The sequence below is a fragment of the Melospiza georgiana genome, chromosome 9 (genome assembly GCF_028018845.1).
Source record: "Melospiza georgiana isolate bMelGeo1 chromosome 9, bMelGeo1.pri, whole genome shotgun sequence".
NCBI classification, from domain to species: Eukaryota; Metazoa; Chordata; class Aves; order Passeriformes; family Passerellidae; genus Melospiza; species Melospiza georgiana.
In genome coordinates this window covers 14,714,086-14,741,556 of record NC_080438.1, presented here as the reverse complement: position 1 = coordinate 14,741,556, position 27,471 = coordinate 14,714,086, and the positions used below count along the sequence as shown (strand labels likewise).

The 27,471-nt window shown below is 42.5% G+C and overlaps 1 protein-coding gene across 1 annotated transcript; it reads right to left on the bottom strand.

Annotated features, from left to right (window-relative positions):
- Positions 1 to 1,844: 1,844 nt before the first annotated feature.
- Positions 1,845 to 25,510, bottom strand: CNN3 (calponin 3). The gene is made up of 7 exons (XM_058030011.1): positions 25,380 to 25,510; positions 6,774 to 6,895; positions 6,258 to 6,324; positions 4,947 to 5,084; positions 4,380 to 4,496; positions 3,516 to 3,662; positions 1,845 to 2,950 (listed from the first exon to the last, which is right to left on the bottom strand). Exons 1-7 carry the CDS (start codon positions 25,434 to 25,436, stop codon positions 2,603 to 2,605), a joined length of 996 nt encoding a protein of 331 aa, XP_057885994.1. The 5' UTR covers positions 25,437 to 25,510; the 3' UTR covers positions 1,845 to 2,602.
- Positions 25,511 to 27,471: the final 1,961 nt, after the last annotated feature.

Sequence of the window (27,471 nt, the reverse complement as noted above, 5' to 3'; positions counted from 1 at the left end):
AAATTACATTATAAAATAAGTTTTGAGAACTGTGTACATTTTTAGAGAATACTTCCAAATATATAGATTTTAATTACATTTGTACAGAAAGCATAGCTTTATAGCTTTCACTTACAACTCAAGACCTCCCAGTCTTACATACATTGCTCTAGCAATTGTGTCAACCATCTCCAGCTGTAGCATTGCTCTGTGGCAGGAGCCTCCACCTGAGTGAGAGGGATAAGGCACTCCTGGAGAAGCTGATGCTATTTAGTGCTTGCTTGGCAGGGCTGCCTCCCCCTGCAGGGTCCCGCAGTCAGGAGCTGTGAAGGAGGCTGCAGGGAGGCACAGCTCCTGGGAATACAGTTCCTGCTGCTTCTGGGGCTGGGCTAAGCCATTTCCAATAATCTGACATCTGCCCTGCAATGCAGCCCCGTAAGCCTGGACTCATCTTTCCTGCAGCTACGGAAGATTAGATCCAGCAGAATGAAAGGTACTTTTAAAACTATGTTCCTTAAAAATAGGAGACAGGGACTACTGGTGTCTGCTAACCAGAACATGGTCAAGTGTTGTAGCCTATTGTTTTAAGCAAAGCAGCTTGATTTTGTTCTTGCTCAGTGTCTACTTCAAACTCTGAATTCAGTTGTGATTCCATTGGATCTCTCTGTGGATGAAACATGCACACCAACAACAGCATGTGTGTTGTTTGTTTCTTCTGTTTAAGTACATAAGGGACAAGTAGTTTAAAGTCTAAGATTTGGCTTCACAAGAAAGGAGGACATGGTCAGGCTTTGAAAAAGATTGCTTTTACCCAAACTATATAAACAGAACAGCTTTTGCTGTTGAGTGTAGAACTGCTTTTCAGCATTCAATACAACAGTTCTAAATAATTAAGAACTACTATTTTGAAGGGGGAGAATCATTCAGGAAGACCAGATCTTAACAGATCTGTTGCTAATAATTCTCTTGCCTCAGATGCAGGGCTTGGACCAGTGACCTCTAGAGAGCCTTTCTAATTTAAATTCTGTAAAATAAATAAGCTTAAGACTTATGCAACAAATAGGTCAGCTGAAAGTCAGATCACCGCATCACATTCAAAGATGACAGAAACTAATGGAGCATGCACAATTTCCAGTCTTGAGGAAAAAATCCTTCATAAATCCAGAACTTGCAAATGTAAAACATTTAATACACGAATGTAGTCCTTTAAAACTGCAGTGAACACTTTTAAGATAACCTTGAATTATGTTACAGAAGTTACACACTGCAACATTGGCCCCTATTGACACATGCTCTTTTTCCTCCTTTTTAAAAGTGCCAGTAAGTTAGTGTAGCTTCTCTGCACTCCATGCTGAGGAAGAAAGCATCCTCCATTTAGGAATAAAGCTCTGCTATCAGTAACTGAGTACCTGGGATTGCAGGTACTCAGCAGGCACAGGCTGTGTGTGTCTTTACATAATCTAAAGCAACAGTGTTTTGCATTCTCCAAGTGATGGCATAAAGGCAACAGGCTGAAGCAGAGGCAACAATAAATCTGTGTGATCCTTGTTTGCCTTGAGAAAACGGCAGGGATTTAGTGAACAGCTAAGGATCTCTGCTCATAACCTCAGTCATGAAGAGGGGTAGTGAACCCAGCTGTGAAGGACCTACATTCCTCTCCTATTAAGTCAGTGACACTCATTCCTGAGAGATTTTTACAAGATAGTTAGATTAAATCCCATGGAAAAAAATGAACCCAAACTGCAACAGAACGGAGTTCTACATTGCCCTTAAAATAGGCAAAGGTGATGCTTATCTGGGAATAATGCTTATGACATCTAATCTCTAAGACTGGTAGTGAAACAAATGACACAAGATCCTCTACATACCTTTAAGAAAAAAATATTTATTTATAAAAATACAATGGGATCAGTTTCAGAAGTGTGGCAATAAATACAGTTCAAGGAAGAAAAAAGCATTTCTACATGGATATATTATGGCACAATAAAAGGCAAATGCACCATCAATCATGGAACTTCAGTTGGCTCAAGACTTTGTACAAGCTCCCTTTTTAGTAAGACAACTATTTCTAAGTTTGGTCAGTGTTGATAATGGAATGAATACACAATCACGAATGCACACATGTCTAATGCAGGACTTAACATTAGCAAACAATACCTTAAAAACATAGCAATGATATTAAATCACTAATGAGATATCTTAAATTTAATTGGCAAAGACCACATGTAACTTGAAGCATGAGATTCTTTTATCTCCTCCGGAGAAAAGCTGTAAATATGTAAAATGAAGGCTTAACTTGGTATGTAAAAACCGACTTGGTAGAGATTGTGAGAATGCATAGCTCCTTACGAAACAACCTGGCTGTATCAGAGCACTCCCCCTTTCACAGTATTCCTTTTACTTCATATGCAGTTATTGTTTATGCTGTAGACTACAACTGTTACAGCACTAAAGGCAACTAGACAGGGAAAGGGCAGAGAAAGGAGAAAGGAATGTATGTAAGGCAGTATTTCTTTAGGTACATTAAGCGTAGTGTGTAGGAAAGACAGGTAACGATTCCACAAGGCTAGTTTCGTTCTTACTGAATAAAATAATCAACTAATACTGAACTTTTGATGCAAAGCTAGTAATCAATGCCCTGGTCACTGTACTGGCCATGGTAATCTCTCTGATAGTCATCTTGGTACTCCCCGTGGTAGTCATCCGGGTACTCTGCCTGGTAATCGCTATCGCTGATTTCCGACCCGTTCGTCCCTGTCCCTTGGCTGCCGTTGTGGATCACAGGTTCTGTGGGCGCAGCACAGTACTTGGGGTCGTACACTTGCCGTCCAAGCCCATACACACTCATTCCCTTCTGTGAAGCCACTTTGTTGGTACCCATTTGTAACGAAATAGTTGAGTTATCCACAGGCTGTAATATGTGCTTCTGATCATAGATGTCTCTCCTGGTACCTGGGGCCAGCATACCAGCCTAATAAAACAGGATTGTAGAGGATCAGTAAGAAGGTCAAGAGCTGGGATTACTAGATTCATGATTTCAACTAGTATGCCTCACTGAAAGTGCTGAAAAGTAGGAAGTAAAATACAACAAAACACAGCGCAGTAACACCTGTTCACTAGTAGGTGAGTCACAGAAGCAAGTCCTTGCAGAAAGGTCCAGTTTATGTTCCTCCTTGGAAAGAATATACTAAGCATTTTGACTAAGGTACTGCCAGTAAGCAATTTCTTTTTTGCCTCTGTCTAGTTAATACTTATAATGAAGTTACTGTTTTCTCCTGGTATAACACTGCCAGCAGGAAATTCTAGAAGCAGTGGGATGTTTTTATCCCTTAAGTCACTCAGCACAGAACACACTGGTTAAGATAAGAGATTCAAGTCCCTCAATTACTGCATAAGAGCACAGCTGAACTGTACCCACGCACTGCTGCCTGTTAAACTCTGCCATTGGGCAGCACTCCAGGCTGTCCCATCCCACTGGGCTGAGAGCTGTGTCCCTCCCTGTGTCCCTCCTGCACGTCACACACAGGCCTGCTTACCTGACTGGCTCCTTTGTTAGTGCCCATCTGTAGGCTAATCGTTGTCTGGTCAAATGGCTTATCAGTTTGCATTTTTGGATCATAGAGGTGTCTTCTAGTTCCATAAGCAGTCATGCCTGCCTGACTGGCACACTTGTTGGTGCCCATCTTTATTGGGGGAGGGAAGAAGTGGACAGAAGAAATTATTTTTATTTGTACATTAAGCATAGTCTAAGGAAAAAAATATGGTTGGTAACTGTGATGGCTGACAAAAAAAGTCATTTCAGTGCTTGCTTTCCTCATGTAGTTTGACCACCACCTGTAATATATTACCCTTTCTCCTTTCAAAAGTTTCAAAGGGAAAAATAATGGCAACTGTCATCCTAAGGCCCAACTGCATTGCAATTGGAATGGATGTATGCCTCAAAATGTAAAAAGTACCTTTTATCTTGGACAGTAATGATTCATTTATACTACCACAATTTTTCTACCACAGGAATTTTAAGATTTTACTTTGGCTTTTATGATTACTAAGAAAAGAGGAAAGAAAAAAGAAGTTTCATACAAAGAACTTTAACTATCCAAAGACTCCTACTTCAAAACCACCTTAAAAGACAGAGATGATGCTGCTAATATTAGCTGTTCCTTTCCTCCTTATCACTCTTACAGCAGATTTAAAACAAACAAACCAACCTTCCAGGCAGTGACTTGATCTTATAGAGCCAATCAACTGCTTACAAGAATTAAAACCTCATTCCTCCTTCCATGATAAGAATATATTGTTATTCTGCACCTGGTTTTGCATAAACAATGTCCCAGTTAATCAAAGCAAGAAAGTTGTTCTCAAATGTAACAAATTACCGCAAACTTGAATTTCATACTTACCTGCAGGCCAATTACACTTTGACCAGCTTTTAGTTTTCCTGCATCAAAACTTCGTGCTTGTTTCTCTGCATATTTGACACCAATATCAATTGTAGTGTGAAAACCTTTAGTTTTTGCCTATTTTGGGAGAGGGAAAATAGAATATTCAGTGTTTGAAGTGTATTTTCTGTCTCCAGTCTCTAAGCCTGGGCTCCACAAGCAGGTCTGTCTCCATGAGACTGTGTCAGGGCTCAGAGAAGGTACCAGTTCCCCACACCATTTGAAGGTGGCACTCCAAAGCTACCTGAGTCAAAAGGACATCCTGCAGGGATTAGTGCTCTCCTGTGAGCCTGCCCTGCTCTGTGTATGCACATGGAAGCAGTCAGGAACCCACTCTGACCTCTAAGCCCTCCCCGGGGCATGTGGGAGCACACAGCTCTCTGAAGTGCACCCTCTGCACTTCAGACTCTCAGCACTGTCTGTCCTCTCCTGACAGGCTGGATGCTGCTTTCTGTATTTACATGGGTTGTAGGGGGCATCTGAACTGGCATGTGGATTTGGGCCAGCTCCAGAGGTATAAATACTTACCAGACCTGCCAGTGCCACTAGAGTAGTCTGTACTTGAGTCATATTTCCGTTCTCAAAAAGATCATTTGCTTCAAAAATGTCATGTGGCTTCATACCATAGACTTGGATGGCCTTGATAAAATTCCCAATGTTCTCCAGCTAAATAGAAACAAAAAAGCCAGTTTTCTACAGTGTTTCAGATCAGAAATTAAGTCATTTTAAAGCCTTCTGGCATTGGTTGGTAGGTTTGTTTGCTTGTTTTACTCAAGTTCTTTGCCTTGTGCAAACTGAACGAAACAGTTGTCATGGTTAAGAGTGACTGGTGAGAAGTTTTTGTTAGTTTTAATACTGATTTCAGAAATCAGACTGAGGTCATCCAGTCTGGCATACCTCCATCAGTGAGTACCATATACTTTGTTGGAGTGGGCTTTGATAAGACTTGTCTCAACTGTCCCTTCCAAGAGAAATTCTAATCTAAAACCTGCTTCAGAATTAGAAAATCTGACACAGTATCCATGCTATTTGACTTCAGCAACTGATAATTTTGAATAAAATAAAACTGTAACTATGTGGATGAGATCCTTGTATGGACTGAAGGCATTATCTTGCTCACCTCCTGGGACAAACAAGCCTTGGGGCTTATTAGCACTTTTTAGCACTATGTGCTGTAGAAATTGGAAAGCAATGTAGAACACAAAGAGTAAGGACTGAATCTCTTCTTCCCTTCTGAAGTCTTAAGAGGTATTAAAACTTTAAAAACAAAAATCCTCACCCATATTTAGAAGTGTTCAATGCCAAGAAAACAAGGAGGCTGATGTAACAGTATTAAGCTAGACCCATTAACAGCAAAGGCAGTAACTCTAGAGAGCAACACTTCCAATGCTTGTTCCAGACACCTTTTCAGGAGGATGCTTCATACAGAGATGTCTAGGTACAGGCAGGCTGTTGACCTAGTACCTTGCAGCACTGCCTGGATGGAAAACACAGTTGTGATTCAATAAAAAGTTGTTTTTTTTTTTTACTGGGCAAAGGCCTTGCTATAGGGCTCTAGATTGTTCTTCCATCTGACACTTCCCTGAACAGCTAAAGCACTGCTATTAAATACAGGTGCTCAACTGCCATTGATGAACCACCTCAGCTGTAGCTGCCTTCTGTTAAACACTGTTCATGTCTGCAGCATCCTCAGCTCTTGGATATGTATCATATCTAACTTGGTGCTACTAGGATTTAAGATGTACAACTTTCACAGCAAATTTGTTAATACAGACAAAAGTACTGTTTGGGGTTTAGGGGGTTAAAGGTGTAGTTCTGAGGTTGTTTTGTTTGTTTTACCTGGTGCCAATTTAGTTTTGATTGATTAATTTTCTTCACTGATCCTGGCTGCAGCTTATTTATAAGCCTGGGGAGGTGAAAAAGAGGGAAATGCTTAAACAATAAATCTCATCCTTATACCATCCGTGCAGGCATTATATAATACTTTCACTCATTCTTTATTAGTTGCATTAGTTTCATCAAAATGGTTAATTTCTTGGTTCATACAGTGGACTAGCTCAGTTCTCAGCTCTCACAACTCTAACAGACTGTAAGAGTTTTTGTGTGCCATTTGATTACTATAGAAATGAGCTACACCATTAAATTTAGAAATACTTAGAAATCTTAGCTGAAATATAAAGGAGATTTAAGTGTTCATTTTTCCAACAGTTTCCAAGAAGTTGTCTCCCACCCTACAGTCAGCTATCTTTGACTGTAATTGTTGACATATTTTCAAGGGGAATCTTCAGAAAGTCCCTTCTTAGTTCCTTTAAAGTAGACAACTCCTAAAAAAAAGGTTACTTAATAAATGCTTACTCGCATAAGATAATGCCATCTTTTAATCCCAGTTGGAAGTTTGCACCAATACTCAGCCCTGTCACCTCTTCTATCCAGTTACGCAGATCTTCTTCTATCTGGGGGTCATATTTCAGGGCAATCTGTAACACAAGCAGTCATAGAGTTACTTCAGGAGAGAAATCTCCAACTCTTCCCCACCCCAACTCCATTTCAGAGTATGCTGTAGCTGTCATCCAGTAATTTTATTGCTGGATTTTTAATCTGTATTTTATACATCAGAGTACACATGTAAGTACTTTATCCCTTTAACTATAATTTTCATGGCTTTACTAAAGGTCTGTTTGGAAAAAGCACTTTTAAGCATGTTGCAGTTTTTCTTTGAGTAAGAATTCCTGGATCTCCTAGAAAAGTCTTTTGACAGCTACAGAGGAATGATTTTTGAAAAAATACAGGAGTCAAGTTATACTTTGGCAGGAAGTAAGGAAGGGAAATGGTATATTCTGAATTGCCATGCCACCAGTACTACTGCTCACGTGTAAATTTCTACATGAGAAATCTTAATATAATAGATTTGAAGTGATTCAGCTGAAGATGATAGTGGGTTTGCTTTTATAGCTAGTTTATGATTAATGGAGTGACCTAGTAAGTTTTTTCCTTGTTGCTACAACATTAAGTTATCTTGCTGGGGATTCTGGGGGCTGGTCTGTGTCTGGTTTATCGTTAACCTTTAGTATCCCTGCAATTTCTCTTCTCTTTGACCTTCCTGGAAGACCCTTCTGGAATAAACTGTGATCTCATATTTTAATTGCAAAGGAAGAAAACCTGCAAAAATCTTTGAAGTTTAAGGCATCAAGAAGAGGCCTAGAGTTGTTAGAAAGATTACTTAAAAATTCATTTTCCAGATGTTCAGACTTCCCTACTCTGCGTGTAAGTTTATGGTTCGGTCACTAGAAATCAATCCATGTGAAAGGAATGCTTCAAGCAGTGAACTTCAACACCACCAGCTGCCAACAGCATCCGTGTTCTTTCACTCTGCCCTTTGTTCCCCTCCCCTGAACACACCACAAAGCAGCTCCCACTTCCTTCAGGCTAAACCTGTCACCCTTGCAATCCTTTTCAATATTGGCAAGTTAGACAAAATGGATTCTATCCCTGAAATCATCCCTACGTTTTCTGCAAACAAAGTTATCTGAGCACCAGATTGTGTGAGATAAATAACCTGCAGTGGTGCAGAGGCTGGCAGCACTTGCAGCTTCATTAGCTGTCCTGCATGGGTCAGTGAGCAGGGTGGGAAGGGAGGGAGCCACTGTGAGAAACCTGACAGACAAGCACACAGCGTACCTGCACTGTTTCTAACGTGCAGAAATGCAGCTCAGCTACACCAGTTGCTTACAAACAAGAAACTCATGGACAGCCATTCACATTAGAGCAAAATGTACATCTGAGACTTTTTACATATAGTTTTAAGACTTCAGCCAAGAAAGGCCAGCTATTAGCAGCTATATATATACTGAAGGAGATTATAATTCCAACGTATCTAAATGACTTGGATAGAGGCAATTGCTACATTTTGGCTAGCATTAATAATCCCTGGCTCCAAACTGACCAAACTACAATTTACAGTACTCTGTTCCCTATTTTTCTTCTAAGGGGAATGGAAAATTCTTGTATCTCTGGCTTTACTTCAAACCCTTGTCTGAGTAATACTTATTTTCCTTAGACTATTTGTAATAGTAGTGCAATGGTGCCTTAGTTACAGATCAGGATAATGGACTAACCCATTCCTACATTCAGATCTTGACTGAGGTATGAAATTCTGTGCAGCATTCTGTACAAGACGACAAGGAAAATGTCATTACTTTATTTTTTAATCACACCTTTTGGATATTAGCTAAGATGAGATGCAGACTAGAAAAGCTAGCTGAGGATCACAGCTTGAAAGGACATGGCTGTGGTCTCATCTCGAGGGTGGCAGGCAGTCCCCCTTCAATCCCTTTAGTTTAGCACAGCAGCAGCACAACCACATTTATTTCCAGTGATGGTCATAACAGCAAGGGTTGGGAAACATCTTGAAAATGGTGCATATGAAGAAGTCAACTGTCATCTTTCTCCTTCCTAAACTGGTGATTAGCTTAGAAATGACTTTTCAGGATATTTTTATTTCCCATGGAAGCAAAGCTTATGTGATCACAGCCTTAATTTGTCTCCCCACTAACATCTGGCAGAACCCAAATAGCTCACTCAACATTATAGAAAAGAAGCAGTCTTGGACAGAATTGAGTGAGTTACATGTTGTGTGAAAATAAATATATGTGCAAGGGAGAAGGATACCAAAACTTCTTCCCCAAAAGGCTGAATTGTAGCATCGGACTCTTCTTGCACATTAGAGAACCTGTTAAAATCTTGCAGAAGTCACCTCACCCACAAAACCTTAAGTTATGTGTACAGGCAAGACAGTGTATAATTTATTTCTGTACCCCAATTCAAGTGAAGGAACAGGGTTTATAGAAAGGCCAGAACTTTCTATTCTGATGCTCCAGTTGGAAGACAGCAGATAATTTGGGCTGGTCATTCATATGCTGACAGCTCATACTGTGATAAAATCACCATTCCAGCATGTGGGTACAAAGTGGGGCGTGAGCTAATGTCCCCCACAATTCTTTAGTTACAGACATAATGAACATTGTGCTTTCCGAAAATTTAGGCAGTTTCAGTGTAGCTTAAAGACAGTGTTAGCAATCCTGCAGTTGAAATCATCTGGAATAGAACTGGACTTGTGTTTCTACCACTTAACTTATTTTTCAACTCTGGCAAAAAAAAAAAAAAAAAAAGGAAATTAAGTTTGTGATTATTTGTGATCACACCACCAAGAGACACAGTTTAATCTTTTCCCTCCCAATAGTAAAAAAAAAAAGTAAATATGGAAGCCAGTAAGAGTGAGAACCCTAAAGACTTCTGCAAGTGTGACTATCTTAATCTTTCTTGGCAGGCAAAGAAGAAAAAGTCAGAAATTTTCCTCATTTAATAATAAGTGCATTCCATATGTGAGATTACAACTGAAGTGAATATTAAATTGCTGACCCCACTGCTTGGGGACCTTAGAAGTAATCAGGTGGAATTTTATCACTTCTGAAGGATATTTACTTTATGTTGGAGTACTTTACCATGTTTCAAATCTTGAGCTTTTCAAGAGGTTTTAAATTGCCTTGGGGTATCACTACAGTGGTTATCTAGAGACAGGAAGTAAAAAACACTTATACACATGAGGAGAGTTCTTAATGCCACTAAAAGCTTTATTTTTGTTCTGATTTTTGAGCTGGTGGGAAACTAAGTTACAAAAAGTAAAAATTGGTGCTAATTTCTCTGCAAATAATATTCAATCTACCTGAAAACCTAGAGATGTGGAATCTTTCAAATCAGGCTTTAAACATGTGAGAAGGGATTAAACGGGGAGAGTGACAGATACTACCAGAAATAAGGCATTATGCTTATTCTGAATTCTTAGCTCTTCTATTCCCAATGGCACAACCAGAGGTTATGTAATGCTCTTACTGAATATTTCATATTTTCCACATGTGGATATCAGAGATGTTCCAGTTTTCCTTTGATTGCTATCTATGAGGTGAAGCCAGAGGCTTTGATACGAATGTAAAAAAATTATGTCTTTTTCCATTACAACTAATCAAAAATATGCCAACATTTGATCCTTTATAAATACTGAGCCTTCATGGAAGATACTTAAGTCATACAAGTCTCTACAGCAAAAGAAAATACTGTCTACTGAAGATGAAAGCAGTAGCTAAGCAGCTTCATTCACAGTATCATCAGTGCCACAAAAAAATCCTACAATTCCAGAATACTGTAAAAATGATTCAATTGTAGCAATGGATATAAGATTTTGCAAAGTTTAATACAAGATAGCAGGAAGCCAACTGTTCATTTCTTTCTTCTGAAAAATGTCAAAAGATACATAAAGTTGTTGATGTTGCGCTTTCTATTGATGCTTCAGAGATACAGGTTTAACAGAAATATCTTTGGAAGGAAACTAATGTTTATAGAAGTGGTCAAAATTATGGGTGACCCAAGGTTGTGGCAGGAAAAGGCTGGGTGTTCCCTGCCTATGACAAACTGATACACATGTGTTTGTGCCAGTGTATGCTTCAGGCTGGAATCCTTGTGTTCAATTTGATTCCTCTGGCAACTTCACACCTGATCCTCACACCTAGTTCTGTTCAGGTAGGACTTTCCTCCTTGGGAGATCTTGGAGTGTAAAAACCCTCCCTCCATGTGCAAGACAGAGACACTAACAATCATCACTGTTTTTATCAAGCTCATGAATTCCTGGAAGCTAGCAAACTTCTGCTGGCCAACTTGAACGATCTGTCTGTGTCCCTTGAAGTTACTCAGTGTGCCTGCAGCATGTTTAGCTTGAGTGATGATGTTAACCAGTACTTCACACCATAACTGATATCATATGGACTTTGAGCTGTCCTTTTATGCTAATCTTTTCCAAATTACACAGTACACACTGTACACTAAGGGCTCCGTGTATGCCAGATCTCCAGTTTGAGTTCAGCTGGCTGCATTGCTGCTACTCTGGAAAATTACTGTAACTGCATCTCAAGGAAGAGTTTAAGCACACTGCACTACTTTTTACACTGGGACTAGCAAACACAAATCTTACTAAGCTAGAAAGCAGGTATAAAAGATAAAACTTGAAGTTAAACATCATGTCATAACAGCTTGCACTTCTTAGTTCTGATGAAATTTCTGATTAAAGCTGCAGGCTTCCTGCCCTCCCCAGCAGGAGTCAAAGGTTTCATGTGCAGCACACTAAATTTAAAGTACTAGTAAGCATTTCAAAAAACTCCTCTCTAGTCATAAGTTTCAACCAAAAAAGCATGTGCTTGTCAAAGTACATCAACAACTCTATTATAGGAACTGTTTTTGTCAAAAAAACTTAAGATGTATATACATATAAAACTGCAGCGAAGTCAGTTGAACATTTTGGATTTCCAAGGTAAATAAAGTACAGGGCTATGTACAGCAAGAGAAATAACCAGGACTTCACTCCAAGATAAGGTAGCATAGGAAGAGGTTACATAAATGCTTTTCACTAAATTGGACAGAAAAATAGATAGAGGCATAAGATTTGGATTTTAATGTTCTTCATAGGGAGAAATTTGATATGGCCCATATTCTTGCTTAGAGTAACACAAAGTTACTAACTTTTCAATTAAAAAACAAGATTGAGCAGAGAAAGCTTACTGAATTTTTAGTAAGTATAGGAGCATATTCATCTTGTACAGAATTTAATCCATGTTTAGCCAGGGGTTTTAATACTAATTTTACTTTTACACATTTAGATCATAAACTACTGAAAGCAAATATAAACAACAAATTAGAAACTCCAGGTTTTAAGACCTAAGCCTGTACAGTTTCAACTTTAAGTAGCAATTTGTTCCTGTATCAACTTTTCAATCTTTATTAATTCAGAACTGTCTGAGTGAAATTGAATTGCTGTGGTTTCAGTGTTGCCTTTGCAAACATCCTTTGCATTGAAATAAGCACTACCTTCAGCAGTGATTTGTCCTGCTGAGGCCAAAAATACCAATGCTGATACCTCTTTTTCATTTGCTTGGCACTAGTTTGTGATGAAGTATTTTTCCTCCCCCTTTTAAACGTTTATGATGGCATGGGGAAAGATGAAAGCAAATTCTCTCCTGGTATCAAGGCAGAGGAGGCTCTTGACAGCCCTTACTGCTCAGAAGTGGGAGTCAGGCAGACCACAGCCAGTCCCAAATTGTCATCCAGAATTCCTGTTCATCACCTGCTGTTCTAGAACACGCTTTTGAATAGCCTGTCTAAAATTTACATAGGCAAATACTTGGGAGAAGAAAAGTGTTAAGAGCTTAGTGGCTATGTGAATAACCAAGAAAAAGGCACAAAGAGTAAATTCTTCCCATTAGAGGGACAAGGATTTTTTTAAAAAATTTAATGATACAAGCAAGCTAGAACTTTCTGGTTAAAATTCTATGGTGCAAACAGATTACATATCTAATCTTCAGCTTCAGAGGTGACACAGTGGCAAGGACAATCACTGATTACTTGGTCATAGTGTAAATAAAGAGCAGCACACTCTGTAAGTTGGGACAGGGAACCCATGACTGGAAAAATATAAAGTTTTGGTTTTTACTGAAAGTGGGTAAGAAGATGAAGTGACAGGGTACCAAGGCGATTGTCAAGGGAAGCTTGCCATTTGAAGTACCAACCCAACGAGCACTCATCATAAGGACAAATTAAAATTTCCTGTTAATTTCACACATGTGGACCTGGATTGCATGCAAAAGCAAAATGTGATAGGAGGCACATTTGTGCCCAAGAACCCCAAATGTAACAGGAATGTGACAATGCAGACGAAAGCCAAAGATGAAAGTACTTTAAAAACTCAAAGCCAGCACTCACTATGCCCTGGTATTTGAAGATGCATTTTTTTCTGTCATTATGGACTGTTGTACAGAAAGGCAGAGAACACTGCATTACCAATGGAATATCTCACTACATCCCAAAATGCTACTTAGGATAAAATTTTTACAGCTGTATCCATTTTGCTTAATATTCAACCTTTTTTCTTTTTTTTTTATGTGTAGTGTAACTGATACCCTGCCAACATCTCACTGTTTTCTCTGTAAATCAAAATTTAGGCTACAATCTTAAAAGAAGAGATGGATGAGCATTAATCCAAAATTCCTGGCACTATTCCCATAGACACCAGTTTAAACTCTGTGAAGTGAGAACAAACCATGCCTCAAAGTTTCCAATTCATCTTACAAGTACAGATACCTGCAGTCATGCATGGTGCTTGCTGCCAGATCAGCTGGCTGGAAGAACTGTGTGTTCTATTCCCTGGCTGTCCAGCAGGATTTTATGACATTTTGCAATTTTTTTTTTTTTTTTTTGCATTTTTGCAGTGCTACCATCTCTTCCCCCAAAGTGCACCAACAACTCAGACACAGGCCTGCTCTTGGACTGAATGCTGCTTCCCTCTCATACCCAGCAGCTCCTGCTACACCCTCACTTCTTCTGACACGTTCTCAGCTTTTCTTGCAATTTTGCTCTCATCATGTTTTGCCAAAATCAAATTTTCTGGCTTGTAACTCCAATTCTCCTTAGCCATCAGCTTCCACTGTCAACTGTAACACCTTCAGGTCATGCCACCATACTTTACACTCCTTGGTATGGAGTTCCTTTTCTCTGTTTATTTAGTCTGTATATTGCTGAACTATTTATATTCCTCCAGAGAACATGGTTCCAGTAGTATCCACTATCTATTATTTTAAACCACTGCTGATTTTTCCTTCAAAAATCCACTGGGATATGAAATTTGTTCTCAGCTAAGACACGGCTGATCCAACCCAATGGACAAAAGCCTGTTGGTCCCTGGTGGGAAGGGAATTCTCCTTGCTTGGAAACCCAGCCCCAGCATGACTGGTATGACACAGCAAATCTGGACAGGCTCTGACATCACGAGCAGTAATGTCTCCTGAGACAACACACTGAGAGCTGCATGGAAAATCCTGATAACCTGACAGACCTCAGTGATGCCTAGTTTATGTTCTTTTGTGGGGGAAAGGAAAAAATCATAGAGAACAATCTGGTGCATAAACAGAAAAAAAATTCCAAAGCATCAGTAACCCAGGAAGCATCTCTTGGGACTGTTACTGTATTTCTGGTGGAGTTCTCAAACTACTACTACTCTGAGTAGTTCTCAAAGCCTAGAAGGAGCCTGCAAACATAAACAGTAACATCAGTGATCATTCAATCTTTTTCAGAACACTTTTCTAATCTATTGCTACTACAGAAGCCCAGGAAATTAGACATTCTTTTAAGTTGATTCCCTTTTCTCCCCAACAGAATGGCTTTCAAATATGTAATTTTACAAGCAAACTGTATTGTGACTCGGTAGCCCTTCCCCAAGGCCCAACTTTGTTGACAAGTCTTTCAAATTTTCCTCCCAAACAGGACTGCAGAGTCTGATTATTTCACCAAATTTTCCTCCCAAACAGGACTGCAGAGTCTGATTATTTCATTCTCTCTCCACACCTTTTTCCTTCTCTGCAAATCCTCTTCACTTACCCAAACCAGAGTAATTATGTTCTACAGCAGCAAGCAGGTAACTGGTAACTCAAACATACCTCCCAGAAAACTTGGCTAAAGAAAGCTAAGTCTGTCACTTCAAGTGTTGCTTTAAAAGTTACTCAAAATGCACATTCCTTCTGCCTCTCCAGTGAAGAGGCAGTCCATGCTGCATTTTCTCAGCACTTTTTCCAAAGGCAAACCTCAAGACTCTCCTCTCACCACTCTAATTTGCCCCCACCCAGTAAGCTCAGGTACTCGATTCCTTGCTGCTGGCACAGCTGTGGCAGGGACGTGCACAGATGACAGGGCAGCTGCTGAGGTACCAGCATTTCCAGTGAATTGGGCTCAGGGCGTTCACTCGGCTGCCTGTGAACCTGCACTGATTTAACTCCTTTAACTCACATTAGCTGAACAGGCTCACTGCGGTGTCTGTGATGGGTATTCATAAAGAAAACACTGATTCCTCTCATTCTTACCATCCTTGTACACAATAATTCAATCTGGCTTTTATTTTTGTAATTTAGGTGGAAGACATGATTTCTTGAGAACTTCTTTAGCTGCTTCAGCTACTAAGAGCTGCCTAGACTTATCTTTCATAAAGGTAACAGATCAAAGTCTTTCAATTAATGCATAGCATGTTTTTCTGGTTGAGGTTGACTACCAATTCTCCCCATTGGTAGTCTTCTTAGCAGAAGCACAAATAGTGCAGATTTCACACCCTAAGCTTTAGAAGACTTTGTCTATCAACAGCTGAATATTCTTGTTTTGCTTTACCGCCAGCAAAAATATTACAAGAATGAACTTAGCAAAAAGAATGAAAGACAATGATAATCTGCTGCTCTGGCCCTTTACCTCACCTCCTCTCCTGGGTATATCTCTGACCAAATAAAGTTCAGTAGGTGATGCACAAGATTGATTATAATCCAGGAAACATTTAAAAATATTTTGGATTTGGCCACTCAGACAATTTGTGCTTTAACCACACAAAAAGTGTTATAACGATATATTTTTTTAAAGGTTAATGACCATAATACATTAGAAAATGTTTCTTTAATTTTCTAATAATATACATCTTAAGAAGAATTTCTAAGAAAAGTAAAAGTGAAAAAAATTACGATTACATGAACTTGTAGCTCAACCTTTTATGTAATGTAGTTTTAGTAATGTATCGAGCCATAAGCCTGTTATGCTGGAGTTTATGAGTAAAGAAGTACAAGTGAGAAAGCAGAAAAGACAGTCAAACTCCAAAGTAACAGACTGATTCAATACCCTGTAGAAACTTTTAAAACACTATTTTACAGCAATTCAACACAAGCAGAAAGAGCAGCTGGCACTGCTGGGGGTGGGTAGGAGATGCACCTACACACTGCATCCCAAACTCAGGATGCCAAGTTGTGGTGTCACTGTGCTGCACTCCTGAACTGAGAGTAGGTTTGAAATATCCACCCAGAAGAATGTGTGGGCAAGGCTGTGCTGCAAATGACTGTGAGAGGTCTCAATCCTCAATGATTTAAGGTTCCATTATTGTTCTGCAGAACAAAATGCTCAGGTGCACTGACTGAACTTTAACTTTGTTAGTTATATTTTGTTCCAATTCTGTTCCATCCATTCAAAGACCAGTGCTTTATTACTCATATTTAATCTCACAATTGTTGTTTACTTTTTTATTAAAACCAGCTAGGTTCTTTCAAATAGAAGTAGCTTTCCATATCAAAGACATTTTCATACCATCATTTATTAATGATAAAGGCTGTCATCAAGACAGACCATAGTAAAAAGGCATTAGTCTTAATTTTCTTCAAAAATTACTTGTACTTTTTATTTGTATAGGACATGATTAATACAACAACATCAGCAAGGTAAAGGAACAGCTTCTTGCAAAATTAAGCAAAGAGCATTTAGTCTTAGCACACCAGATACGTGCCTGAACTACACATGCTTCACTGACCTAATACAGTGTTGACTTGCAATTATGATATATAATGGAACTTCTAATTGATCCCCCTCAGTGTTATGAAGTGAACCAAGGCAGTGGCAGCTCAGGCCGGTCACACAGTAGGAATCTCAAGAGCAGCTGCAGTACAGGTCCTGCTCCAGCACATCCTTCTGCTCAGTATGTACTGGCCTGAGCTCTGACTTGTGTTCTGCCCATGCTCAACACAGAAGGGAAACACTCTGGGGTCCATGTCAGCAGCAAGGCAGGAGCTGCTTCTCACCATGAACATTTAACTATAACCAAATCCCTTCCAAAATGCATGTGGATTTGATGCCTTACCTTTCCCTGTGAAGGCTTCTAGTATATAGCCAACTGATTAGGGACAACAGAAAAATACTTTTAAATTAAATTATTCTTATTCAAGCAAAACCAGGGATACTAAGGTAATGCTGTCTATAAATAAGAGACTATAGCAGTGGAAATATCTGCAGGAAAGCAATATAACGGCAGAGCTTTCTTGGCAGGAAAGCAAAGTACAGTTTTTGCAATAGTAATGTCCTGTTTTATCCTTGGGAAGAGCCATGGTAAAAACATGCAAACAGGGCAAGATTTGCTTAGAATCCATCTATAATTCAGACAGCTATGATTTTCAGTAGATCAGATTCCATCTTCATGCAAGCATTTCGGAATAGCAAGAAAGTGCAGAAATATTTAGGCAAATAATTGGTGTTCAGGTCCTGTGTGTATGCACAAGCCATATACTGATTCACCTCTCTGTAGCCTTAAGGATTATTCAGTGACCAAAAGGTTGTCTAATGAAAGGTCTGCCTAGATAACATCCTCAAGAAAAATCCTGTGTTGACCCCAGAATACAGGGTTGAGTCTTGGAAGGGAAGCAGCACAGGCACTGAATGGTTGCAGCCCGGTCTCCTTGAGTATCAGTGACCAGGGTAAGCTCAGGCTCCCAAGGCTGACAGCCTGCTTGGCCCAGCTGCTGGGACAGTTGGGGACAGTCGAAGCAGGGCACTGGACCGTGGCTGTGACAGCAGCACTTCATCCTCGCTCCTGGCCTTCCCCTGCTGCCAGCTCCTCCAGGGGCACCGGCGCCTGCCAGCCTTTGCCAGTCACACATCCAGAACGGCACACTTGGGGTAAGAGACACTTCTGTACAACTCTACAACAGCAAGTTTCATTATGTTTCCCCTCTAAGTATCTGCTAAAATCTGCACTGGTTTGAGGAGGGGAGGAAAAAAAAAGGGAGGAGGGGGGTGAGTGTGGGTGGGAGGAGGGAAGGGTTATTGCAGTTTGAAAAAAACAAGTCACAAATACAGAACCACCCGCCTGAAGAAAAGTCAAAACTGTTTTTGAGAAAATCACTGTCATTCAACCCCACTAAATAGAAACAATGACATAAGTTACTATGAGGCATTACTGCAGAACCAAATGTATTTACTCAAAAGAAAGTATTTGCTGCTGAACACAGCTTTACAAGCTAACAGTTGTTTAGAATCAGATACTTACAAAAAGCATTTTTAAGCAAGAGTCCCTCTTAAAGAAAAAAAGAAGGATTTTCACATGATCTCACTTAGAAAAAATCTGTTTCAAATTGCCCTACGTGTCCTGGCCTGGAGCCCATTTTTACTGAAGGCCTTTCCTGTACAGTTCCATAGGGGATGGGAATCTCTACAAAGTTTGCCTTAAAAGGACGTGTCAGATGCCCAGTGTATACCGTGCTATGCAGCTACAGGAGCTGACAATTCTGGGTACAAAGAAGTTTCTATCCTTTATTCTCCGAGACAAATTATAAACTATTTGCAGGCAAGAAAAAGCATCCAAATTAATGTTCTGTCAAAAAAAGACAAGGTGAGACAAAAATCAGTGATGTGCTGCTGTCCCACAAGAATGTGTGCATCCATCCATCTATCTTTTATGGGTATTGACTCACCAACAGGACTGTAATAAGTATTTTTCTCCAAATTTTAAAGTAAGTCTAGCTCTGAAACCACACAAAGAGCACATTCATTTGTAAATTTTAAACAAGCAAGCACTGCTGTAATGCAAATCATACTTTTTATTTTCTGAGGCTGCTAATCCCATTTAATTGTCATGACTGTCAAGCTCTATTTGCTTTCTTCAGAAGTGTTCTAGTACACTGTGAGCTTGCACTCAAAGGATACAAAATACTTATGTCATATCCTTAAAAATTACCCTTGGCAAGTTTTGTGATTTTCTAACACCAGTGTAAGATTTACTGAAAGTTTATTAATTCACCATAAACAAGGTCACTGTAATACATCCTATACATGGACAGAAAATGCTTTAAATCTGCAAGTGCAGACCCAGGGTGCTCACTAAGGTTAAACATACCAGGAGTTTCAGCAAACACCCTCACTGTTCATTTACTGGTGCCCATGCTGGTGCAGCACTGGCAGTTCTGTCTGTGCTGTCCCCAGGCAGGAGCAGACCCCTGTGGGGACAGTAGCTAATCCTGGCTATGCTGTGCCATCCATCACCCTCCTCCAAGAGAGAAAGGTGCAGGTTGAGAGGCAGAGCTGGAACTGGCCCCCCTGAGCCAGGGCTCAGCAGGGGCAGTGACACCAGCCCGCAGTTCAGCACAGCCCGTGCTGCTCCACAGCTCAGGTGTGAGGAGCCCCAAAGACAAGAGTCAGCTTGGCAATCAAGAGTCAGAGTTCGCTGGGACTGAAACCACGAGGCAGAGGCAGCAAACTCCTGTGCCAGTGGTTCACAGCAGCCACTGCCAGATGTCCCTGGGGCAGCTCCTTCCACACATCTGTCTGATCCACCCAGGGGCTCCTGAGCTGTGGCACCGGGGACAGGGCACATCTACCAGGTGGGGCTGTGCAAGGGCTCCTGAAGGCGAGTCCCGCTGTGTGTGGGCTCAGGCAAGTGTCCAGAACAGGAATGGCTGCTAACATCCAAGCTGATGGCAAGAGAAGTGTTTCCATGGCAAATCACTTGCTTCTGCTCCTGGTAAGAGATGTATCCTTGCTATGAATTCTCAACCCAATGCTACCAAGGTTGCACCACCATCAGTCTGTACCTCTCAGTAGGGTTACTTCTTACTGCTGTAGTGTTAACACTTCTCCTGAAGTAGCCAAAGAACTGGAAACTCATACTTGATCAGGGCAGAACAGACTTGTCCTGAGACTGTAACAGTGGAAGTGGTAAATGGATTAGACACATCAAGGTAGACACACTGAGATAGACAGTAAAGGATGAAGCTTAGTGGAAACACTGTAGTTAAGATTCTCCACTGCTGGATTACCTTCTTCATTTAACAACAACAAAAAAATCTAATTAATCTGTGTTAATACCAATTCTCAGTGAGTATGAGAACTCTTCACACACAGGACCTAACACTAGGAGAATACAAATTAATAGGTTACTACAGCTTAATAAAGCCAGTGATTCACTGGGTTCCCTTAAAAAAAATCCTTTGCAAAATTCCCAGCAAGAGGCTACAGTCACATTTCAGCACTGAGGTGGCAAACATGTTCCCAAAAGCACAGGAGCACCTACCCAGCAAAAAAATCAATTCCAGTGATTTGGAAGTGCAGAGCAGCAGGGCCACCTTCAAGCAAGTGCCGTCGGACACAATTAACTGACACTTAATCCTGTCAGTCAAAGTGAAACTAAGCATCAGAAACAAGGAACCAGCAGAGAAACTGTAAACTAATTGGAGAATTCTCATAAATTGGTTGCGATGCATTAAAAAAATGCATCTTAAAACTAACTGACAAAAATAGATGGTTTCCTTTTTTGTATCACTAATGTGTTTTTAGTGGTACATGCTTATTGTGCCAAACATCAACTGACTGTAAGTATAGCTATGGAATTATTCCATGGTCATATTTATGTTTCATAGACAGTTTTGCTATGGACTTAATTATCAAAACTGTACCATTAAATACAAAGTCAAGAAGTTCACTTGAACTGCAGATCTGTTACCAATATCTGGATCCAGCTCGAAGAAATTCATAGTTCTTTGAAAAAAATACAAAATTTGGACATGAAGAGAAAAGTTTTAGTGCTTTCCACAGCGAAACTGATATTTAGCTAGGAAATGTAAACTTCAAGAGCCATGATCAACTATGAGAAACCATGAATTAACTGGAGCAAACTAAAGTTTAATGCTTGCTCCTATAAATTCTTCTGCCATTTCCTCTAAAATTCCCTTTTCAGTATATATTTCTATGACAATATTTCTAAGAGCACCAAAATATTAGATTTTTTATTTATTCCCCATGCAATAAAATGAAGATTTGTGTAATGCAAATAGTCACACAGGCTGATTTTATTTTAAACGAAACATCTGAATTTAATTCAAAGCTTGTAAATGAAAGATATTATTCCTTTAAAAGGAATAGATGTCTACACAGATGTCTACATATAAAAGAATAAGAATGCAGAGATCTTACACTGTCATTTATGATGACAGAAATCATTCTCCTCTGTTTTCAAAGCCTAAGTTTTCACTGACTTTATCCACTACAGTCTCAATTTTTATTGTATCATTTCAGACAACATTGATAGAAATGCACTTTTATCAGGGGCAAACATTCTTACCTAGGGTTCACAAAATTCAGTGAGCAAACCTAAAGGTCTGTTAAAGGAAAATAGTCTAGAGGAAACATAGAATGGTAAAGTAAATATATGGTAGGAAGAATTGTATTTTAAGAATTGAAAAGGGTATTATTTCTGTTTTGAAAGGAGGGCCTAACAGTTCAACCACAGACAGCCAAAACTTATCTCACTATTAAATCACTAATTAAAAAATCTGAAAGAATTATTTTAATCTGGTTCCCAGGTAAAAATATTTATTTTAAAAAGAGTAATTTCTGGACTAAGCAATTCAATCTGTTTATTTGGCCTGTAGCAGGTAAAATAGATGACAAGAATTTTCTCCTCAGCAATTTCAAGAGGAACACAATAATCATACCTAGGACTGGTTTGCATTATTCACCACAGACTTCAGTTCTTTTCCATTAATCTGTATTTGCCCTCAAGAAGGAAAGCAGGAAACACTACTGCCCTCCTGCACACTTGCAAAACAGGGAGATATGTTGTTTACAGGCTTCATTTGTCTAACAGCCTTCACTTTATAAAGTTTGTTTCCCTTCCTGTTCCATTTCGCTAGGGCTTGACCTTTCAGGGTGGCAGCTGCAGGGCGGGGATAACACCGCAGTCACTCTGCTGCCTCTAAAAGTTTGGAAAATGGAACTGCCCAGTGAAAGCTTCCTGCCACAGGGATGGCTCAGAGGGAAAGTCAGGGACCTGCAACAGCCGAACACTATGCAAATTTTAACTCCCCACACAAACCACACTCCTGCACACCCTCACTTTCTTATGAAGATGAAACTGGCACTGTATCAAAGGTAAGAGGAGGGGGAAGATAAATGCCTGCCTAATACAAATAACACTTCCATGGGAAGGGTGGAGCCACTAGGAAGCAGCTGAATGGACTGGAACCTCTCCTCCTGCTGCCCAATATTCCTGTTTGCTCCACACCTTCTGCAGCAAGACAATGGAGCATAAATCAGAGACAAACACAAAATCGAGTTTGCAGCTCTATCTAATTGCATCACCATCTCGTGCTATGTCAACCTCACGTACTGCACAAACTCCCCATTGCTCAAGAAGAAAATTATTTCTTGCCTGCAGAAGAAACCTTTCATTTCCATCAGTTTAAAGGGCTCCCCACTGAATATTTGTTTTGGATCAATTATCTTCTGCGATCTCAAGTAAACAGGGAATCGGCTTCAAAGGGATTACACTAGTTTGACTACTACACATTTCTCATGCAGACAAGTTTCCTTACAGCTGGGAACCAGTACACAAACTCCATGCTTTCTCTGCAGGAATGAGGAAAAGAGATCCCTAACAGACACCAAACACCATATTAGTGTGAACTAAGGTAAGGAGCAAAACAAGAGAAGGGTGGAGCCTCAAAGAAAAAAAAAAAAAAAACAAAAAAAAAAAAAAAAAAAAAAAACCAAAAACCCCCTAAAACAAAGGAAAAAACCAAAAACAACCTCGCCCCAAACTAGACAAAAATTTTAAGCTTAGAGACTGAATCCTGACCCCAATTAAATCCTTAAAAAGCATCAGGACACGTTGTATTCATCTATTCAAGTACCATAGCAAACAAAAGGTCTCTCTGATCACTAATACAATGTCAAATGAGCAAATAAAGAATAAAAACCAAAACCAAGGGATTTTTTTACCCAGCACAGCTGGACCCTCAGGCAGCATATCCATGAAGCTGTCCATTTACAGAAAAACACTGCTTGGAGATCAGCAGTGAAAATTTCAAACAAGGATATTTAACAGTAACTATCATTCAAGCAGGGAGGTTCTACAGCTACTTACAAATGTTACCCCAACAGCACATTAAAAAACCCGTAACATGTAGTCTGCACAAAGGCCAGTATTTTAGAAAGTCTGATTATAACTGGCAGCAAAAACCAGCTCCAAGACTTGGAATTCTTCAAATTCTATTTCTTCATATCTTCATGAGACAGAAAAATCTGGGAAAAGGAATTTTTGCTCTTTACAGAGACATTATCTGCTGGTCCTCTGGAATTATACAGATGAACAGACACACATCTAACCCACAAACCCATGCAAGATACTAGATTGGAGGTACACGATATACCTGTATATAACACAACTGCTTCGAAATTTGATCTCTTCCAATGAGAACAACATTCTAAAAGCTCAAAGCTACACCTCTTCTGGCGATTTTGTTGTTGATTGGAGGCTCTTTTTGTTTGCTTGGGTTTTTTGAAAGGAGATGAGTTAATTTGCCTTTGGTGCACTTGAATTGTTTTCTATGGCACTGCTGCACTGACATTTTCAAAGAACACAACAGAAACCTACAAACAAGTAAACTGGAGCTGCCCCAAAACATTCACCCCTCTGCAATACTTGCATTGAAGGCACAGAATGAGAACAAAACAGAACTCAGCAAGATGAAGTAGAAGGCCCTTTGCATAAAGGTGTGAATTACACCAGTTTCAAATCCTCTGCTGATGCACAGGCTTGGAAGAGTTCCTCAGGAGGCCCTAAGGAAGCCGATGGCAATGAGAAACTGAAAGAAAGAACAAAGAACTTCTTCCCATCTTGTTCCCATTAAGGGATCACTGTTAAACCTACATCACTTTGTCAATAATCTTCAAAGTAGAAGAGTATCTACTTCCTTCCTAATTCACATGCAGTAATACACAACACGTTTTAGTCTTTTTTTAGGTTTGGGTTGTTTGTTGGGGTTTTTTTTTCAGTGAGTAATGGTGTAGATAAATCACTAAGTTTAGATGCTGGAAGCAACCACTCTGGAAGACATTTGGTTACATGATGTCATCAAACTTTGCAGCAGAACCCACAACCATCCTGAGAAAGCCAATAAAGAAAAAAACCAAAGCAAAATGTTGTTTTGTAAAGCATAAATTACAACGTTTAAAGTAACTACTTTTCTCCCTGCTCTCCTTTTCACTCAGCTACAAGTCAAACAGGATCTGGGGATCTGCTGAAGCCTGAAACCAGACATGCGTGTGAAACAACCGGTTATTAAAGACCACGTTTAGGTTTTAAGCCTGTGAATAAAGACACTGAGCACCAACTTATCCCCGCTTGTATAGCGGTGTAATTTTTATTGCAAAGCTTTTCCTTCTTATTAGACAATTGTTCGCTGCAAGGCAGCAGCCAGTCTAACAGGACAACGCGAGAAACCTTTTGTTCCCAAGAGAAAAACCTCAGCAAAGCCGCGCACAACCGGCTCCGGCCGCGGGGCCCGGCTGCAGTCAGCGCTGCCGTTTGGGCCGCTCTCTAGCGGAGCCCCGGTGTCGCGGCGCGGCCGTTCCCGCTGGCGGAGCTCCCCAGAGGCGCGGGTCCCGCCCGCAGCCGCGGCCGCGCCGCCTTTGTGCGCCCCCGCGGGCGGGGCGGGCCGGGCCGGGGCGGGGCGGGCGGACAATGCGCGTCTGTGCGGGCCCCGCGCCGATTGGCCGCGCGCCGCCCGTGCCCATGATGTCATGCGGATGGAATGCGCCGCGCGGGGGGCCGCGACCCGCGCAGCGCCCGCTCGGCGGCCCCGCCCGCGCCGTGCCCGGCTCTGCCCGCCGGGGCTCCCCTGCCCGCCGCTCCGCCGGCTCTGGGACGGCTGCGGGCCCCAGCGCCGCGCCCCGCCCCGCCCGATCCCGGCGGGCGGAGAAGGCACGAGCGGGATGTCCCGTGCCAGGGCTGCCGGCACGGGCAGGTGCAGCCCGGGCCACGCTGCGAATCGCGGCTCCGCACACGGGCCCGCCCGGCGCTGACAGCTCCTCGGTGCCCGCGAGTTTTCCGAGCGGTGCCGCGAAGGGCAGCGCTGTCCCGGGCCGGCGGCGGGCGCATCCTTGTGCGCCTCCACCGCGCGGGGCGGGCGGAATCCGCCGGCAGCCGGACGCAGCGGAGCCCCGCGTCCTGTAGCGCCTCGTCCCGTCCCGCCCCGCCGTCCCGGTGTAGACAAAGCCCGGCGAGCCCCGCGCCGTCCGTACCTTGTTCTTGACCTCGGCGGAGAGCCCGTAGGAGGGCCCCTTGTTGAAGTGGGTCATGTCGGCGGGCTCCCGCGGTCTGGGGGCGCTGATCGCAGGCGCTGGCGGCTCCGGGCTGAGACGAGAGTCCGCCCGCGGCCGCGGAAAGTTCTAGTCCCTCCCCTCCGGCCGGAGCCACGAAGCGCCAATCGGGGCGCGGGCCGGGGCAGCCCCCCCGGCGGGCCGGGGAGGGGGCGCGGGGCCGCGGGGAGGAGCGCCCGCCCCGCCCGGGCCCGCCCCGCCACCGCCGCCGGGCGCCGCCCGGGGGTCCGGCCGGGGCGGGGAGCGCGGCGGAGCGGGGGGACGTCAGCGGGAAGGAATCCGCCGGCACCGAGGGCTGCCGCCGCGGAATGCGCCGCGCGGATTGCTACGGCCCGCGGTGGCCCCGGGGAAGGGGAGGGGGATCTCGGCGAGCGACCGGCGGCCGCGGTCCGGCGCTGCCGGGCTGCTCACGGGGGCCTCCCGCCCCGCAGCGAAGTGCCGCACGCGGTGGGCAGCCCCCGCCGCACCGGGATGGCGGCACTGAGCACCGGGAAGGCGGGAGCACGGCGGTGGCTCTGCCTGCCTTCGGGGCGATGCTTCCCGCGGGCCTTTCCCGGGCGGAGCGGGACCGACCGCCGGAGAGGAGGGCTCGGGAGCCCGGGCGTAGTGGGACCGGCCGCGGGCAGGGCTGGATGCTGGGGAAACCCTCGGCCGCTCATGCAAGCCGCTCTCGCGCTGTGCAGGGCTGAGCTACTTGTGGAATTCCTTTAAAAGTTAGAGTATGCGAAACTTGGAACAACTGTGGGAGACGGAGCAAGAGGGAGGAAAGAGGCGCGCAATTGTCGCAGTGAGATGTAGCTGAGATGCAGCAGGACGACGGGCTCACGCTCGTCTCGATCTCTGCTCCTCTGCATCTCCATGTGCTCCTGGGCGCGGATCCCGCGGGAGGCAGCATCTCCGGAGTTTGTTCGGGTCCCCCCTTCCTTCCTTCCCGCGGCGTTCAGGCACTGAAGGACGGGCTGCGCTGTGTTAGTGGCTGCCGGGAGCCGTGGGAGTCCCGTCCCTCTGTGGAAAGCACAGGGCACACGCGAGGTTTGCGTGCTGGGCATACCAGCGGGATTACACCGGATCCAGCCCGTTCCTGGGAGCCAGCGGTGCACCGCGGCTGGCATCGGCGCTGAAGCCACTCTGGAAAGCGAGTACACAGTGAACACATGGTCCATTGAGTGAAGTCCTGACCCGAAAATACAGCACTGTTTCCTTCAGTGTTAGAGTAACCCTAGGCACGCAAAGTAACCCTTCAAATACGGTTAAATTTTAACATATTTGAAAATAAAAATCATAAGACGATCCATTGTAGGACTGGTTGTATAAGGCACAGCAGGCTATAAGGCTGGAGCTGTGGCCCACTTAGCCCCGCACTTGGTATCCCACGGAGAGAACAGGCCTGTGCCTCCATGTCATAGCAAAATATCCGGACTAAACAGTCTTATCTCTGGCTGAAGCCAACGGGGCTCTTTCAAAAGTCTTGTGGTGGGGCTGTAACAGTGCAGAGGGGCAGGCAGGGCAGCCCGCAGGTTGTTTTGTACTGCGGTGCTGTGGATCAGCTCAGCTCAAACCGCTTCTCCACTGCGCTGCCTCTAAGGAAAACAGCCAGGGCTGTTCCTAATTAAAGGAAGCAGAACTGCCTAAAGAACCCACTGGGAAAAGGAAACTGTGCAAGAGAAGCAGGAAACTGAAGAATGGGGTGAGGGAATGGCAGTTCACATAAACATAATGAAAGTTCATTAGTTTTTAGACATTCATGTTGGGATAAACTCATCTTTCATAGCCTCAGAGAACATGTGATTTTGGGCTAGATTCAACATCCTCCAAAGTCCTTGGAAATGTTTCCATTGACTTAAATGATGTTGGATCAGGACATACTTTGTTAATGCTCTCAATCATTTTTGCTGCAATACACAGTGGCTTGGGAAGTTTGAGACATTTACAGTTGGTATGATTTCCTCAGCTCCATAAATTATATGTTTCATCAATTTTGGAATAAAATGGTCCTGATTAGTAGCAGACAAAA

Coding starts and splice junctions, on each gene's coding strand:
- CNN3 (XM_058030011.1), bottom strand. CDS start 25,436: ATGACCCACTTCAACAAGGGGCCCTCCTACGGGCTCTCCGCCGAGGTC. Junction 4,497..4,946: donor TAGTGGCACTGGCAGGTCTG/GTAAGTATTTAT, acceptor CTCCCAAAATAG/GCAAAAACTAAAGGTTTTCA. Junction 3,663..4,379: donor AAAGTGTAATTGGCCTGCAG/GTAAGTATGAAA, acceptor CCCCCAATAAAG/ATGGGCACCAACAAGTGTGC.